This window comes from Perognathus longimembris, chromosome 21 (genome assembly GCF_023159225.1).
Source record: "Perognathus longimembris pacificus isolate PPM17 chromosome 21, ASM2315922v1, whole genome shotgun sequence".
Lineage (NCBI taxonomy): Eukaryota > Metazoa > Chordata > Mammalia > Rodentia > Heteromyidae > Perognathus > Perognathus longimembris.
Window position 1 is genome coordinate 28,402,432 of NC_063181.1, and position 15,874 is coordinate 28,418,305.

At 37.6% G+C, this 15,874-nt stretch overlaps 1 protein-coding gene across 20 annotated transcripts in view; it reads left to right on the plus strand.

The window, feature by feature from the left end:
• Positions 1-15,874, plus strand: part of Sorbs2 (sorbin and SH3 domain containing 2) — a 204,050-nt gene that overhangs the window by 160,924 nt on the left and 27,252 nt on the right. For 16 of the 20 annotated variants that reach the window (XM_048330679.1, XM_048330678.1, XM_048330683.1 and 13 more), the window contains 5 exons: positions 3,094-3,143; positions 5,602-5,786; positions 12,204-12,292; positions 13,554-13,600; positions 15,719-15,833. In XM_048330679.1, the coding sequence (XP_048186636.1) occupies positions 3,094-3,143; positions 5,602-5,786; positions 12,204-12,292; positions 13,554-13,600; positions 15,719-15,833 (486 nt within the window). Of the gene's footprint in view, positions 1-3,093; positions 3,144-5,601; positions 5,787-8,081; positions 9,672-12,203; positions 12,293-13,553; positions 13,601-15,718; positions 15,834-15,874 lie in introns of all 20 variants that reach the window. The other 4 variants (XM_048330695.1, XM_048330698.1, XM_048330696.1 and 1 more) reach the window with 1 other exon arrangement.

Genomic DNA, 15,874 nt, shown 5'->3' on the forward strand with positions numbered 1-15,874 from the left:
ATGTAGAGCTCAAGTCTTCTCAAACAAATTATTACTTAATACTTGTTTTGCTGAATTTATGTGAGATGGATTTTGAGTACTAAGTTTTGACCAGTAGTTCCTAAGCATTGAAATAGGAGAAACTTAATTTTGCACATTCTTTAATGTTCAGGTAGTGGCAAAGAAAATTACATCAAAGAGCACCTTGATGGTAATTAAACTATTTTTCATTATCTCTTGGGAATTGGGACAGACATTTTATGATTTTAATGACACCTTATCTATGTTATTTATTTAAGATCATGGTTTTTTGGAGCGAAGCAAATATATTCCCATAAGATATATGGCTTCTTTCTGTAATAGTCTTTTGTATAACATTTCTGGCAAAGATTGTAACTGATTAGATATTAGCTCAAATACTTTTTTTTTTTTTGGCCAGTCCTGGGCCTTGGACTCAGGGCTTGAGCACTGTCCCTGGCTTCTTCCTGCTCAAGGCTAGCACTCTGCCACTTGAGCCACAGCGCCGCTTCTGGCCGTTTTCTGTATATGTGGTGCTGGGGAATCGAACCTAGGGCCTCGTGTATCCGAGGCAGGCACTCTTGCCACTAGGCTATATCCCCAGCCCTCAAATACTTTTTATCAAGTGCCCAGAACATGTCACAAACATCATATTTAAATATACCTGAGAAACTTATGCTAATGAAGAAAAGTAAAGAACTTCTAAGCAAAGTCTAGTCGCATAATTAATTAACAATGATTCAGTTTCCTTAAGGCACTGTAAGGACATGGTGGTTGTGTTAAAATAATAGTAATATGTATATATACACAGGTGAAAACCAGAGGTAAACAAGCTTCCTCTTTTATGTTGCGGTGGACATTATTCTTACAATTATTGTGCAAGTTTTTCTCTTAGCTACCATCTATCTTCTTAGTAAAATTTAAAACTGAATTTTCTCTATGTATTCATAAACAAAAACAAGTTTTCATTTATTTTGGATATGAAAACCAGCACAAGAAGAATAATTGATCCTTCCTGGACTAAAAGTAAAATGCAATCGACTTAGCAACACTACACAGGTTTTATTTCATACTATAATATTGCTCAGCCTCATCATAAATGGACAAGTCAGAAATTCTAATCTCTTTCTAGGTGTGATGCAAGAGGAGTCTGAACTAGAGCCTTTTTGGTGATGAACTGTTAGTTTGGCTTCCCATGAAAACTCTGATACACACAGATGGCAATGTTCTGAGGCTTCTTGCTGTTGTTCTTCTGCAAAGATGTAGAATTAAAATTTCTAAATCATAATATAACTCCTTATTTTTTACTTGATTGCTTCTTTTCTTATTTATTATCTGCTTTTCTTCCTTCCTAAAATATAATTCAGTGTGCTAATTATTTTAATTTATTTAGAAAATTAAGATAATCACATAAACTTATCCTATCTGCAGAACATTTTTCCTAATTTCTTATTTGTTGAGAATCTAACAATCTAACATTATCTAGGAACTAAAATACGAGAATATGCTTTTTGTGTCTAAAAGGTGGTGACTATTCTCTTGAGAGAGCTCTTTCTTTGTATCTGGAAAAGTTTAATTTTCATTCAGGAAAATATAATTAAATTCAAATGTCAGTTAATAGAAGCAATTTTAAAGCTATACATTAAAGTGCTTGGCAGATTGAGCTGCATAAAGAATTGCAATGTTACATGCCAATGTTTACTTGGTCAATTGGTACTAATTTGATTGATACTAATTGATACTAATTTGCCATTTAATAGAAATAATTATGAAAGCCACTTCACTTATAAAGCGAGGCTTAATTCCCTTTACGTAACATTAATATTCTTGTGAAATGTGTATGTGTGATCATAATTTAAGATAAATCTTCCCTTTCTGACTGATATATTTCAACTTTCTGTAGATAAACCTTTTCAAACTAAAATTTCAGTTTTTCAAAAAGGAGTTTGTCTATCATGATGAACTGACCAACAACTATAATCAAAGCCCAAGGTCTATTTATTTGGTATACCTTTCCCTTTGCATCCTGGACAAATAGCACAGAATATTCCATCATAGCTTATCATCTCCAGTATGTAGAGGAGCTCAACACCAGTCCTCTCTTGTCACTTAGCTATTTCAACAGTTGTCCCAGTAAAGCCCATGGGAAATGAAAAGTGCATACTTCTATCAGCTCTGTATACTATCCATTTTAGTGTACTGCTCAGAATAGAGGAAATTTTTAAACCCAATTTGAAAATATTATGCTTTGGTTCATTCAAGAGTTTGTTTTAGACAGATCCTAAAATCTATTGGAAATTTATGATCTCATTTTATTAGAATTTTCTATTAAAATATCAAGCCTCCATTGACAGATGAAAGGAATCTCAAGTTCTGTTTATATGTTATGTTTTAAAAATAACTCCTTGGGCTGGGAATGTGGCCTAGTGGTAGAGTGCTCGCCTCATATACATGAAGCTCTGGGTTCGATTCCTCAGCACCACATAGATAGAAAAGGCCGGAAGTGGCATTGTGGCTCAAGAGGTAGAGTGCTAGCCTTGAGCAAAAAGAAGCCAGGGACAGTGCTCAGGCCCTGAGTTCAAGCCCCAGGACTGGCCAAAAAAAATAAATAAATAAAAAATAAAGATAACTCTTCACAATAAGAACAAAATTATAAAGAAGGCTTATGTTTCAAAAAGACTTAATGGTAATAGTAAATAGTTTTAAAGCAGAAAAACACTCATTTATGTAAGACATTTCCTCCTCCTATCAGTCCATGTGCAAAGTTTCTAAGTCAGTAGTGTAGAATGTCTTTATTCTTTCTTCAGTTCAGTATTCCGAAGGAAATTCTGGTTTTTCTTTTTTCTTCCAGCCATTTTGTGTTGCATTGAGAAATGCAATTCAGTGTATCAGAAAAGAAAAAACATAAATAGGGGGAAAAAAGTAGAAATTAGGTTGCACACTTTCTTCTTAGGAAGACATCTTTAAGATAGCAATAAATGTTATTTTAATCTCAATGTTTGTAGCATTTCTTTTAGCAATCTAACCTAATGGTGTCAGAAAAGTGAAATTTGCCATTGCAAAAACTCTCATGTATCTATTATTCTATCTTAACAGGCCTCTGTATATCAGTCCTCTATAGACAGAAGCTTGGAAAGGCCCAGTAGGTAAGAATCTCAGTACATTTACATCCAGGAGAGTCTAAGCCAGTGGCTTCTCTTTCAACACTGGCCTTACTCAGTGCAATGATAGTGAAGATGACATATCATTCATTTTTATTTTAAATGTCACGTCTCATGTAATTGATTTATTTTTATGCATTATTTTATATAATATTCAAGAATTTATAAAATTAAGTAAAATAATTATGGATTGCTCTCCAAATGAATGTAATTTTTCTTTCTTTGTCTCTGATATACCCAGCTTTCTTTCCTTTTCATGGGAACAATAAATAATAATAAGAAATTTTTAGTCTTGTCAGGTAATAAAATACTTACAAAGTTTTTATATAGACACTGTTATGTGAGTATTTGTTCATTATATCCTGACCCCATAAATCAAATGCTTTTACTAGCAATAAATGAGGTCTTACTTTGTACCAGGCATTTGAAATACAGACATGATTCAGTCCCAAGACACTACCATGGTCTAAATATCACTGTTCCCACTTTATCTCTAAAGAACTTTAATGCTTAGACTCAGGAAACAACTAAGTTTACACAGCTGGAAAGAGAGATGAAACAGAAATGAACCAAGGTAGTTTGAAGTTACTTCAGATTCTGACCAAAGCAAGTTGTGTCACTATGCTTTAGCCACATTTACTTGAAAATATTACCAAATTCAGACACCACCCAACAGCAGTATTAAACATTACACCCATATTTTATCATTGAGAAATGTTTCTGTTGTATTAATTTAACCCTCTATAAATTTTTAGCCATCCAAACTTGGTGAACTAAGCCCTTTACAATTTGAATTCATGAATTCCTTATATTAATATCACAATGGAAGAAGTTCATGTTGCCTTTTGCATTTCTGCAAGAACCTAAAATGTTTGAAATATTTGAACTCTAGAGTTTTGATCTGACCTAAAAATTTCTATAAGGACACGGTGACCTTTCCATGGCAGGATAACCTTGGAAATGTATGTCTGGGAGCTGCAGCATCCTCTTTTAAAAAATGATCTGACTCCGTCTCTATCTTGTCATGCATGCGTGTTTCATGTGTCCATTTGCAGACATGTGATAATCTTCATAGGATGTTAAATATGATGAAAATATAAATACAGCATGCAACACACTACTGGGCTCCATATGAGGCATACCCAGTGTCTCTATGTTGTTTACATACATCATTATTGCTTCCATAATCCAATCCAATGATTTCTCCCTTTGCTCACAAATGTTTTTTCTTAAATAGTATGATATTCAACTACCTGTCATTTTAGACCATCAACATTATTTTATACAAACTGGGTGAAAGGGATCTTTTAATAGTTTACTTTCTCACCAGCTATTCATGATTTAAGTGAAAGAATGCTGGAATTCCAACATCTGCAAGAATATGTAACAGATACCATATCTTGTGTAAACTGTAGATTAAAATAATGATAACCCAGGAATAGGCTCACCAGTTGTCCCAAATGTGCCATACAAGATGTAAATACAGAAAAGTTGCACGGGAGAGAGAGAGAGAGAGAGAGAGAGAGAGAGAGAGAGAGAGAGAGAGGAGGCGGGGGAGAGAGAAGGAGAGAGAGAGAGAGAGAACAGCAGATGGATCTAGGAGCCCAAAGGATACCAAAATTTACAGATACTCGAGTCTCTTAAATAACTAGCATAATATCTGCACAACCTACTTACACCTTCCCATATATTTTGAACTCATGCTTTCTAGTATATTTTGTAACAACTATTTGTACTTATAATAACTAATTCAGTATAAATATGGTATAACATTGTTATATTATATTACTTAGAGAGTACTAGCAAAAAAAGGACAGGTGCAATTTTTAAAAATTATTTCCAATTACAGTTGATTAAATCTATAAATTCAGAATCTACAGATATGGAAGGTCTATACATTCTAGGTAGTCTTTTCATAAGCTTGAAATTGTTGTATAAAAGGAGATGGGGATGGGAATATAGCTTAGTGGTAGCATGCTTGCCTAGTGTGTGTGAAGCTCTAGGTTCCATTCCTCAGTACTACAAAAACACAAAAAGCCAGAAGTGGCTCTGTGGCTCAAATGGTAGAGTCCTTGAGCACAGAGAGGCTCAGGGACAGAGCCCAAGCCCTGAATTCAAGACCTAGGACAGTAAGAAAAAAAAATGCTGTTAAAAAATAAAAGTAATGTTTGTTAAAAATTATCATTAAAAGACATTCTAAAGAATAGAATTCCTTATATGGCTTACAATGTACTGTACCTCATGCCTCCCCCTTAAAGAACAGAATTCTAATAAAATCATTTTGAGTCCTTCAAAAGGCAGGGAGTGGCTGGGGCGGGAGGTGGGGGAGGCTTGAGGGTTACATGACCAGCTCTAGCATATACTATATAGATCTTTCTAGTGCACATGCTAAGCTACCCTCTCCTCCAATATTGGTCACACCAATGCTGACTTCCTCTTTCAGCTCTGCAAGCATGGCCAGTGACTTTAGGAAGCGGAGGAAGAGCGAGCCTACGGTGGGTCCACCTAGGGGCTTAGCAGATCAAAGTGCAAGCAGGACCAGCCCAGGTCGGGACCTCCCAGGATCAAGTGCCACCCTTTCGAAGTCTTTCATTAGTTCTTCTCCTTCCTCTCCCTTGAGAGCAAAAGGTGAGTGAGATTGAGTACTCGAACACAGAAATTTTCTAGTTCTAGATTTAGACTATAGTCCATGTGACAGCCAATCCAATGACAATGACATGTGCTCTTTTACCTACCTTTTTTAACCTATGTGTTTTGAATAACATAATAGACTCTAGATGATGCACTACTGTGTAGCTTAAAGGACTTGAACTAACATCAGTTAATATTTTTCCCCTAAGTAGCTTTTTAAACACTGTCAAAGTATGAAATAACTGGTCAGGTATAGAAGGATGATATTTATGAGCATTTACATATAGCTGAAATTTTCTTATGCTTCTATAATAGCAAATGAATTTATGAGCCAAGAATTATAAGTAGTAACAAAGAAAGTTATTGCTTAACATATTCACTGGTTTCTTTACATTGTAGATGAAAATTATCTAATCTATTCAGTCATTTATTTAGTCTATATTCTGATCCACCTTCATATATATGTATGTGTACATATATATATATTAGAATTTCGACATTGTGCTGTCTAACACTGTGGTCAACTCACAGTAGTGTGAAATAATTGGTTTTAAGCCACAGTTTTAAATTTTAGAAGCCAGCAAGCCACTTTCCTGGCTAACCTATCTCTTCCTTAGAAATGTAGTAAGCAAAGGAAAGAGAACATGTCATTAGTTTGGTTCTTTGGAGGATCATTTAGTGTATTATTGCCTTGGAGACAGAAAAATTTCTGAGGTGGAAAGTGAGGATTGAACTTGCGTCTTTGTGGATCTAGGGTCCTTCAAAATTTGGGATCCCCCTAATCTTTTCCAGTCTCTTGAAGCTGAAACAGAAGGAAGAAGAATTCTAAAATGGGCGAAGAAAATGTATACTAACAAAAGTTTCCATGAACTAGGACTGATTCAGCCGCATATATCAATGTTAGACAACAAAATTATATGATAGTCAGAAATAAGCAAGCTGAGTCATAGATGAAAGGTAGACTAGTTGTGATGGACAAACTCTGAATAGGTGCAAGAAGCTGAGATTTCCTAAGGCCTGTTCAAAGTTATGAGAAGTAACTGGATGATCAGAAGGAATGAGACTCATTCTTTAGTGAGATCCATTATTTATACCTTTCCTAATGAACAGTGATATGTGATGCATTTATTCTATTCTATTCATTAAAGTAACAAGTTGGTTATGTATTGATTTATTATGTATAGTATTATGTATAGTATAGTATTGATTTATTATGCTTGGATACTACCCAAAAGCTAAAAGGATTCTGATGAATTTGGGTATTTTATCATAGGGAATATCAAATCAACTTCCTTTCTCAAACACTATATATCTATTTAATGTGCTTACGTACTTTGAAGAATTCCAGGAAGATCTTAACTCATAAGTTGTTATTAGAGATATTTTCCTATCCCATGTTTTATCACTAAGAAGAAGAAATCTTGTTGCATGTGATTTGGCCTCTCTGTTATTTGTTAACGCTGTAAAGCAAAAGATAATTTTTCCACAGATAATCTAATTCAATGTAAAATTTAGCCTTATCTCAATTAGGTCATTAGTTTGGTTTTCAATTCTCCAACTGCAGGTGATTAAAAGAAAATAGGAAAAGAAAGCACGATGTGTTTACTTCAGATGGTTTTACACTGTGTCCAGTTGTCTTTATGTGAATAATATATGCAATAAAATGCTGGGGATCAGTGACTTAAAAAGTATTTTGTTTAAAGAGGCTACAGTTATTTTCCATGGAAGACAAACTGTTACAGAATTTTGACAAAATCCTTTTGTCTTGTGGTTTTTTCTATTGGAAATCCAAGGAAAATTATTATAGTTACAATTTCTTAAATGTAAATTTGCAAATTATCTTTTACCTACTTATTTAAAAAAAAACAAATGAACCTCAAATCCTATCCCTATTTTGATTAAGTCTAGAGCACTTAATTTAATTGTTAAGCCTTGAAGCTTCTATCTCATCATACTATCCGTTTAAGAGGTGCCATGATCTGCCGACCATGTTGACAGAAAGATACAAGAATTTTGCGAGTAAAAATATGTGTATTGGCTAGTGGTGACATGTGTGTGCATTATATGTTGACTTTAAACTGCAGAGCTATATCTTCATTGAAAAAGTATGAGCTTGCCTTAGAATTAAGCTTTACTGTCCCTCTCCAGTGTGTTAACAATCATGTCTAGATTACACCACCCTAACTGCCTTCTCTTTGCTTTGCTGTCTGATACTGACACACTCTCCTCTCTTGGTGAACCTTTTAACTTTTCCCAATGTCTCTTTCCTGCCACGCTGCTCTGGATGGAAAGGTGGGGATGATAGCAAAGTATGTCCATCCCTTTGCAGTTATTCAGGGCTCAACGGCGCCCCCTGCAGTGAGTTAGAGTACTGTAGCTCGTATAGACAGCACTTGGATATTCCCAGGGACTCTCCCAGAGCCATCACTTTCAAGAATGGTTGGCAGATGGCTCGTCAAAACGCAGAGATCTGGAGCAGCACCGAAGAAACGGTGTCCCCCAAAATCAAATCCCGTAGCTGTGATGACCTCTTAAATGATGACTGTGATAGCTTTCCAGACCCCAAAATCAAATCGGAAAGCATGGGCTCCCTTCTGTGTGAAGAAGACTCCAAGGAGAACGGCTCCGAGGCATGGGCATCTCCCTACATGCAAGAGGGCCATGGGATGGGCAGGTCAAGGATCCGGCACAGGTTGGCCCACAATGCCCCGGGCTTCCTCAAGATGTACAAGAAGATGCATCGCATCAACCGCAAGGATCTGATGAATTCAGAGGTGATCTGCTCGGTGAAGTCGCGCATCTTGCAGTACGAGAAGGAGCAGCAGCTCCAGAGCCTGCTGCACGGCTGGAGCCAGTCCTCCACCGAGGAGGTGCCCCGGGACATGGTACCCACTCGCATCTCCGAATTCGAAAAGTTGATCCAAAAGTCCAAATCGTTGCCAAATTTAGGAGATGAAATGTTATCTCCCATCACCCTGGAGCCCCCGCAGAACGGTCTGTGTCCCAAGAGGCGCTTTTCCATCGAGTCTCTGTTGGAAGAAGAAACTCCGAGCCGACCCGCGTCGCAGGTTCAACGAAGCTACCCGTCTAAAAGCCTGGTGCCTGTTCACATCGAAGTCACCAGCGAGGAGCCGCCGCGGGCTCACGTCGAGTTCTCCGACAGTGACCAGGATGGAGTCGTGTCCGACCACAGTGACTACATCCACGTGGAAGGGTCCTCCTTCTGCAGTGAAAGTGATTTCGATCACTTCTCCTTCACCTCCTCGGAAAGTTTCTACGGATCCAGCAGCCATCACCACCACCATCACCACCACCACCATCATCACCGGCACCTCATCAGCTCCTGCAAAGGCCGCTGCCCTGCCTCCTACACTCGATTTACCACCATGTTAAAACACGAAAGAGCCAAACACGAAACCATCGAACCACCCCGAAGACAAGACATGGACCCTGGCTTGTCTAAACTTGCATTTCTAGTCAGCCCTGTGCCTTTCAGGAGGAAAAAAAATGTAACTCCCAAAAAGCAAGCTGAAAAGGCCAAATGCAAAGCTTCAGTGTTTGAGGCTCTGGACTCCGCCCTTAAAGACATCTGTGACCAAATCAAAGCTGAAAAGAGGAGGGGGAGTTTGCCAGACAACAGTATATTGCACCGTCTCATCAGTGAACTGCTGCCAGATATTCCTGAAAGGAATTCGTCACTGAAAGTTCTAAGAAGGAGCCCCACGCACCAGCCTTTCCACCCCCTGCCTCGAGATGGTGCTATCCACTGTCCACTGTACCCAAATGATTGCGAGAGAATGCCTCGCAGTGCCTCTTTCCAGGAAGTGGACACAACCATCAATTACCACCACCAGGACCCTGAGAGTGCTCTGAGTTTCCAAGGTGGATGAGCTTTTCTTCCTTTATTCTTGTGCATCAGCTACTCACCCTCCAGCTCATCCATTTTTCCATCCACGCATTGTCATCCTTCCCCAGCTGTGAGACCCCTTGACATGTCTGTGTGCCACAAAGCAAATGCTATTGTGCAAACCTGTCTTATTGAATAGTTCTCATTTGCCATGTGATAGTCAGACTTCACTGTAGCTTAAAGTTATCGTCAACTCACAAAATTTCCTCACTCCAAAGTTAGGGTTAAGATAACAGGTACGTAGAGACAACAAATTAAATGATTTACCACAGTACAAAGACTGTATCAAGACAGACACTATAATAGGATGTTGATAGCCTCAACAGATCTTTTTTCAGTATAAAATGAAAAAAAAGACTTATTTTTTAACTTTAAATCTTTATTCCCATTGACTCAAATAGTTTGTTCACTTTCTATGTAGAAGATACTGCATCAAAACATCCAGCAAACAAAACTGAATCTATGTGATGAGCCTCTAAAGAGACTAGAATTTATTCCATACCCGTTCTCCATTTAAATAACACAATTAGGATAAAACTTTTGTGAACATTTTCATTCAGCTGTCCATATAAAAGTTTCATTTCCATCATTCAATGTATCCATCTTTCTTCTTTTCCATTACTCAATATTTTTTATTTCTGCTAAAATAATTTTTACATTGGAATTGGAATTTGTCTAGGTTAAAGTGACTCTCAACTACATCCTCATAGTCAATGTCAAAGTGCCAATGCAAGGACACATAGCAATTCAAATGGAGAGATATTTAGTTGAAGTTTACATAACTTAAAAACACGCTGTTCCAATATTTTGACCAATCATTTCATTAGTTCTTAAAGTGCTCTGTGTAGTATATCAATTACAGAAGGCTAGAATGCACAATCTCATTTTGAAGCCTACGTGGGCAAACAACAAAAAATAATGTTAATGAGACCTAGCTTGAAGAACAGCTGATGATTCATATCTGTAATTCCAGTAGGCTAGAGACAGAGGTGGGAGCACTGTGGTCTGAGACTAGCCCCAGGAAAAACACTAGATTCTGTCTGAAAAATAACTAAAGGCAAAAAGGGCTGGTGATGTAGCTCAAGTGGTAGGGAGCTTGAGGTCCTAGGTTCAAATCCCAGTATCACCACAACAGAAAGGTAGAAATGAAAGAAAGAAGCAAGAAAGGAAGGAAAGTATTCATTGCCATGTTACCTTTCTATACCTAAAGCCTTTGGAATTCACATCTCAGATAGAATTAGATATTTCACGTATAATCACTCATTTCTTCCATAAAGGCAAAGTAGTCAAAGCATTAAACAATGTTTCCTTCACATAAAATAAAGTTTGATTCATTTTTTACTATTTGTACATTTAACATATTTTGCTATTTAGTGTGACTAATTTTTTAACTTTTTTTTTTTTTTTTGCCAGTTCTGGGGCTTGGACTCAGGACCTGAGCACTGTCCCTGGCTTCTTTTTGCTCAAGGCTAGCACTCTGCCACTTGAGCCACAGCGCCACTTCTGGCCATTTTCTGTATATGTGGTGCTGGGGAATCGAACCGAGGGCTTCATGTATAAGAGGCAAGCGCTCTTGCCACTAGGCCATATCCCCAGCCCCGTGACTAATTTTTTAAAGAGAAAAGAATTGTAGTTAGTGTCCCAATTACATCAGTAATGTTCTATAGCATGGTGTGGTATGATATTTTCAACCTACTCACATTAACACATACAAGTCATATAAGTGGGCAAGGGATTAGATGCTGCTAAGGAAAATTTGCAATCATTAAAATTATTCATACTCTGCTTTCAGATGAACAAAATCCTCAATAATTCACAAATAGTTTGGTGACTGATAGGGGGCACTGTTTATCCTTCTGGGTTTTTCTGAATAAATTCTTTCTCATAAGCCTGAGCACAAGGGAAGGCTATAAAGTGTAGAATATTTTATAAATCTTAAGACTCAGTAAGTATTTTAAAAATAGAGAAGTAGATGGAGAGGAAGAGCGAGAAGCCAAGACAGAAGGAGAGAGAGAAGGAGAAGAAACAACCACAGTTTTGTCATCCTGATGTCTCTTTCATTCATGTCTTCTTAAACTGTTGTTCCACAAAACATTTCTTTCTACAAATTCTTGCTGTTTTCAAATTCTTCATCCTCCATCCTCTATAGACTTTATAGTGGTGGTAATCATAAATTGGAAACAAACATAAGTAGTAAATATTGAAAAGGAAGTTTTACTTGAAAAAACCCTCATTGTTTGCACTGACTGCTGCAGCATAATTAGCAGTGAAGGGATTCTATTTATGTTCATGATAATACTTCTCCCTTGGATATCTCTGCTTTTGAAATGTTCTCATTTTATGTGCATTACATTTCACCGTTATTGTTAACTATGACTTTTGCACGTACATTTTCATCAAATATTTCTCCGAACTTGGGGTGGGGGGCAGGTTGGGGAAGGATGAGAAATCTGTGCTCAGTGAAAGAAAAGAATATTCCCTCTAACTGCCCTTGTCCTTTCCCATAGACCACGAGTCTCCTAGAAGTTACTCGTCGGTTTTGACGGACCTGGGTCGAAGTACACCAAGGGAACGACGGGGAACTCCAGATAAAGAGGTAGTTAATTGAACCGCATTGGAGTCTCTTCTAACAGTGTAGATGATCAGGCATTCATCCCAAACCGGGAAAGAACAGAGACTACAACACTAGAGGATCGCTGAGACCAGGAAGAGCTGTCCATGACTCCAGCGCCACTTCAGCTCCACTTCTCTCCTAGATATGATCCACTCCGGGCTGTGAGGCCTTTCTGAGGCCTCAGAGCTAACAGCTGTAAACAATCCTGAATTGCTGACAGTGCAGAGGTTTGCTCTGTACTGTCTCCTTGCCCTAGGGTCTGGGCATAAACTCAAGTTCAACTGTGATGCAAATACAAATACTACACAAATAATTTTTCCATCTTGCTTTTATTGGAGATGATACCTTAAAGGGGAAGTTATAACTCATCCACTTCCTCTAACCCCATCCTGGAAGCCTATACCAATTGGCTCTTAGTCCATGGCCTTCAGGACCAGAACACTTGTTCTAACTGCCCTGGAGCCATAAGAGCTCAGCCAACACTGAAAGCCAGTCTTGGACTAATGACCACTCCAGAAGGAACTTCCAGGTGTCTGAGTGCCTGAAGGACAACCATAAAGTCAGATATTGTCCAAGCTTCTTGAAGTTCAGAGAACTGGGTAGCTAAAGAGCTAATGTCACTAACTACAAAGTACATGGTGCCTTAGCTAGATTTATGAGCCCCAGAGTTTGTGTCATATAGTAACTAAAGGATGAGCCGCCAACTGCTTGTGTGTAGATTCCTGAGCTCTCTGGGGGATATAAGACGATCACACCTATACGTTTGGCCACTAACTGGCCTCTCAGTTATAACTGGACTAGTATTTATTGGCTAATATGCCCTCAATATTTAGTGACAAAGATGAGGACTCCTCACATGTCTTTTGATCCTTCTATTAAGCCTCACTTATGTCAAATGCACAGAACATAGAGCAATGGACCCTCTCCAACTGTTCCAGAAAAATAATGACCAAAATTATACCTCAGACCAAATTCTTGGCAAGTACCTTATTATATTTGATAGCATTATCCTCGTTAATTCCTAAAATGAAATCTGATGGTAAAGAAGTGAGCTATCTCATGATTGCAGTTGATAAATCTAGATATAAAATTCACTGGTTTAACTGTAAATTGCATGTAGGAGTTACACTCTGTAGGTTTCATCACTCCTTGAGGTTTTGTTTTCCTTTAACACATGTGAAACTGCTTTCTTGTAGGAAATCAGCATTCTACACTAGTACTAATTGTCTATCTTTCTTTTCAGAAACTTCCTGCAAAAGCTGTTTATGATTTTAAGGCTCAGACATCTAAGTAAGTAGGACATGCATTTATCAAGTGATTTAGACGAGATTTAACTGTGCTGGTAAAACCTTAGGAGGTAGGTATTGTGACAGGATGAGTCACAACTAAGACTTAATATCAATTTCATGTTCCACTCAAATTACTTTGTTCCTTAAGAATTAGTCATTGAGATGCAGCTATTTTATTTTCATTTTGAGTTCAGTTGGGAAATACTAAGCCTTAAATTACCCAAAGCATCTCAGAGCACAACATAAATAGAAAACACAAAAAAGAAATAAGAAATCTCTTTTTTTAGGATGGGAGGGGTGTCTATGTGTATGTTGGTACTAGAGATTTACTCAAGGCCTATATGTGTTGTCCCTTTGCTTTGTACATCAAAGCTGGTACTCTACCAGTTGAACCACATAATCTTCAGATCTCAGCCTCCAAAGTAGTTAAGATTACAGGTGTGAGCCCCTGGCTGTTGGCTGTCTTTCTAGATGTTTTTGGTCAAGAATTAATTTAAAAATAAAGCTACAAGGAGTAATTAACCATAACTGAGGAAATGAGCTATTTGTCAGGTCTATCAAGGATAAGTAGATATCCAGAGATTCCTATAGAGAAATCTCTCACCCCTCAAAGCTCAAAGATTCTGAGCAAAGCTTCTTCCTGTTATTTTCTTGGTCTTGTATTCCACTATTTCTTTGATTCAGTTTGTTTGGGAACTTGCTCATTTAAAATAAGTGGTTAAAAGAAGTACTGAGCATGTGATGGACTGAAATAGGAGCCCATGGGCATAGAACAATGATGTAGGGAGAGTGATCAATTTAGGCCTGTGTTACTCAAAATACATAATGTCTTTAGAGTTTACATTTTTAAAAGTCCCTAATGCACCTACTGTTTTCTTAAGGAAGAGTCAAAATGGAAAATAGGCCTTAAAACATTTTTATTTTTTTAAACAAAAAGTATAAAGATAATGAGAATTTTTGCATGTGTTTGCATTTAAAAGGTATTCATCTTTGTGACCCATCAAACACTTAAAAGAATAAGATCTTTTCTGTCACACAAAAGTAATTCCTTATCAAAATACCTGTCAACCTCAAATATCTAAAAATAATTTTTTTCTGAATTTTATTTTCCCTGAGACTACAAGGTATTTGGTTTTCTTTTGAGTCTTAGCACATCAAGGGCAGATTGTAGGGGTGGATTTCCATGGTGTAAACCTTTTGAGCAATTAATAGACAGTTTAACAAAATGAATACCAGGAAGCAAAAACATGACCAGTCTGATAATAAGGGTTTAGCAGAGGAGAGCTGATTAATAGAGAGAGAGGAAGGATGAGTGAATTCAATCATAATACTCAGTGAAAATATGTGAAACTAGAACCAAGTAAGTTAAAGGGTGGGTGGGGGTTGGGATGGATTCAGGGGAGAATGATGGAAGATTGACACTGATCAAGATGCATTGTACAGTGGGCTGGGGATATGGCCTAGTGGCAAGAGAGCTTGCCTCGTATACATGAGGCCCTGGGTTCAATTCCCCAGCACCACATATACAGAAAATGGCCAGAAGTGGCGCTGTGGCTCAAGTGGCAGAGTGCTAGCCTTCAGCAAAAGGAAGCCAGGGACAGTGCTCAGGCCCTGAGTTCAAGGCCCAGGACTGGCAAAAAAAAAAAAAAGATGCATTGTACACATAAATTGGCATGTTGAATAAAACTTCTTTGTATAACTTTCTGCTTAATGATTATGTGTATGTGTATGTGTGTGTAGAGATGGAATGGATGTCTAACTAACGTTAGGACAAAGGACCTCAGTATAGCACTAATCCACCATTTTCCAAGCTTTACAAACACCTCAACTAAACTAATGATGAAATAGCAATAGTCTGTTCCTTCTCTTACATTTCCTGTCCATCTGCCTGGGATTTATATCGAATGTAATGCTTGTGCTTTTGGAGTCATTGCTAATATCATATTAGAAGTGAATTAGAAAATTTTTCTAGAAAAAAAATTTACCTAACTGAGTTCAAGAGATTGTTACATGTTGGAAGTATATTTCTCAAACACAGATCTAAGGAGGGTATTGATCTTAAGAATAATTACTAGTCATCCAGGAAGGAAAAACAAAACCTTTAACCTATCTCTTCCAGAGAGTTGTCCTTTAAGAAAGGAGATACAGTCTATATCCTGAGGAAAATTGATCAAAACTGGTATGAGGGAGAGCATCATGGACGAGTGGGCATTTTCCCAATCTCATATGTGGAGGTAAGTCCTTTCTCTTTCCCTCTTGGGTGATGGTTGTTTCA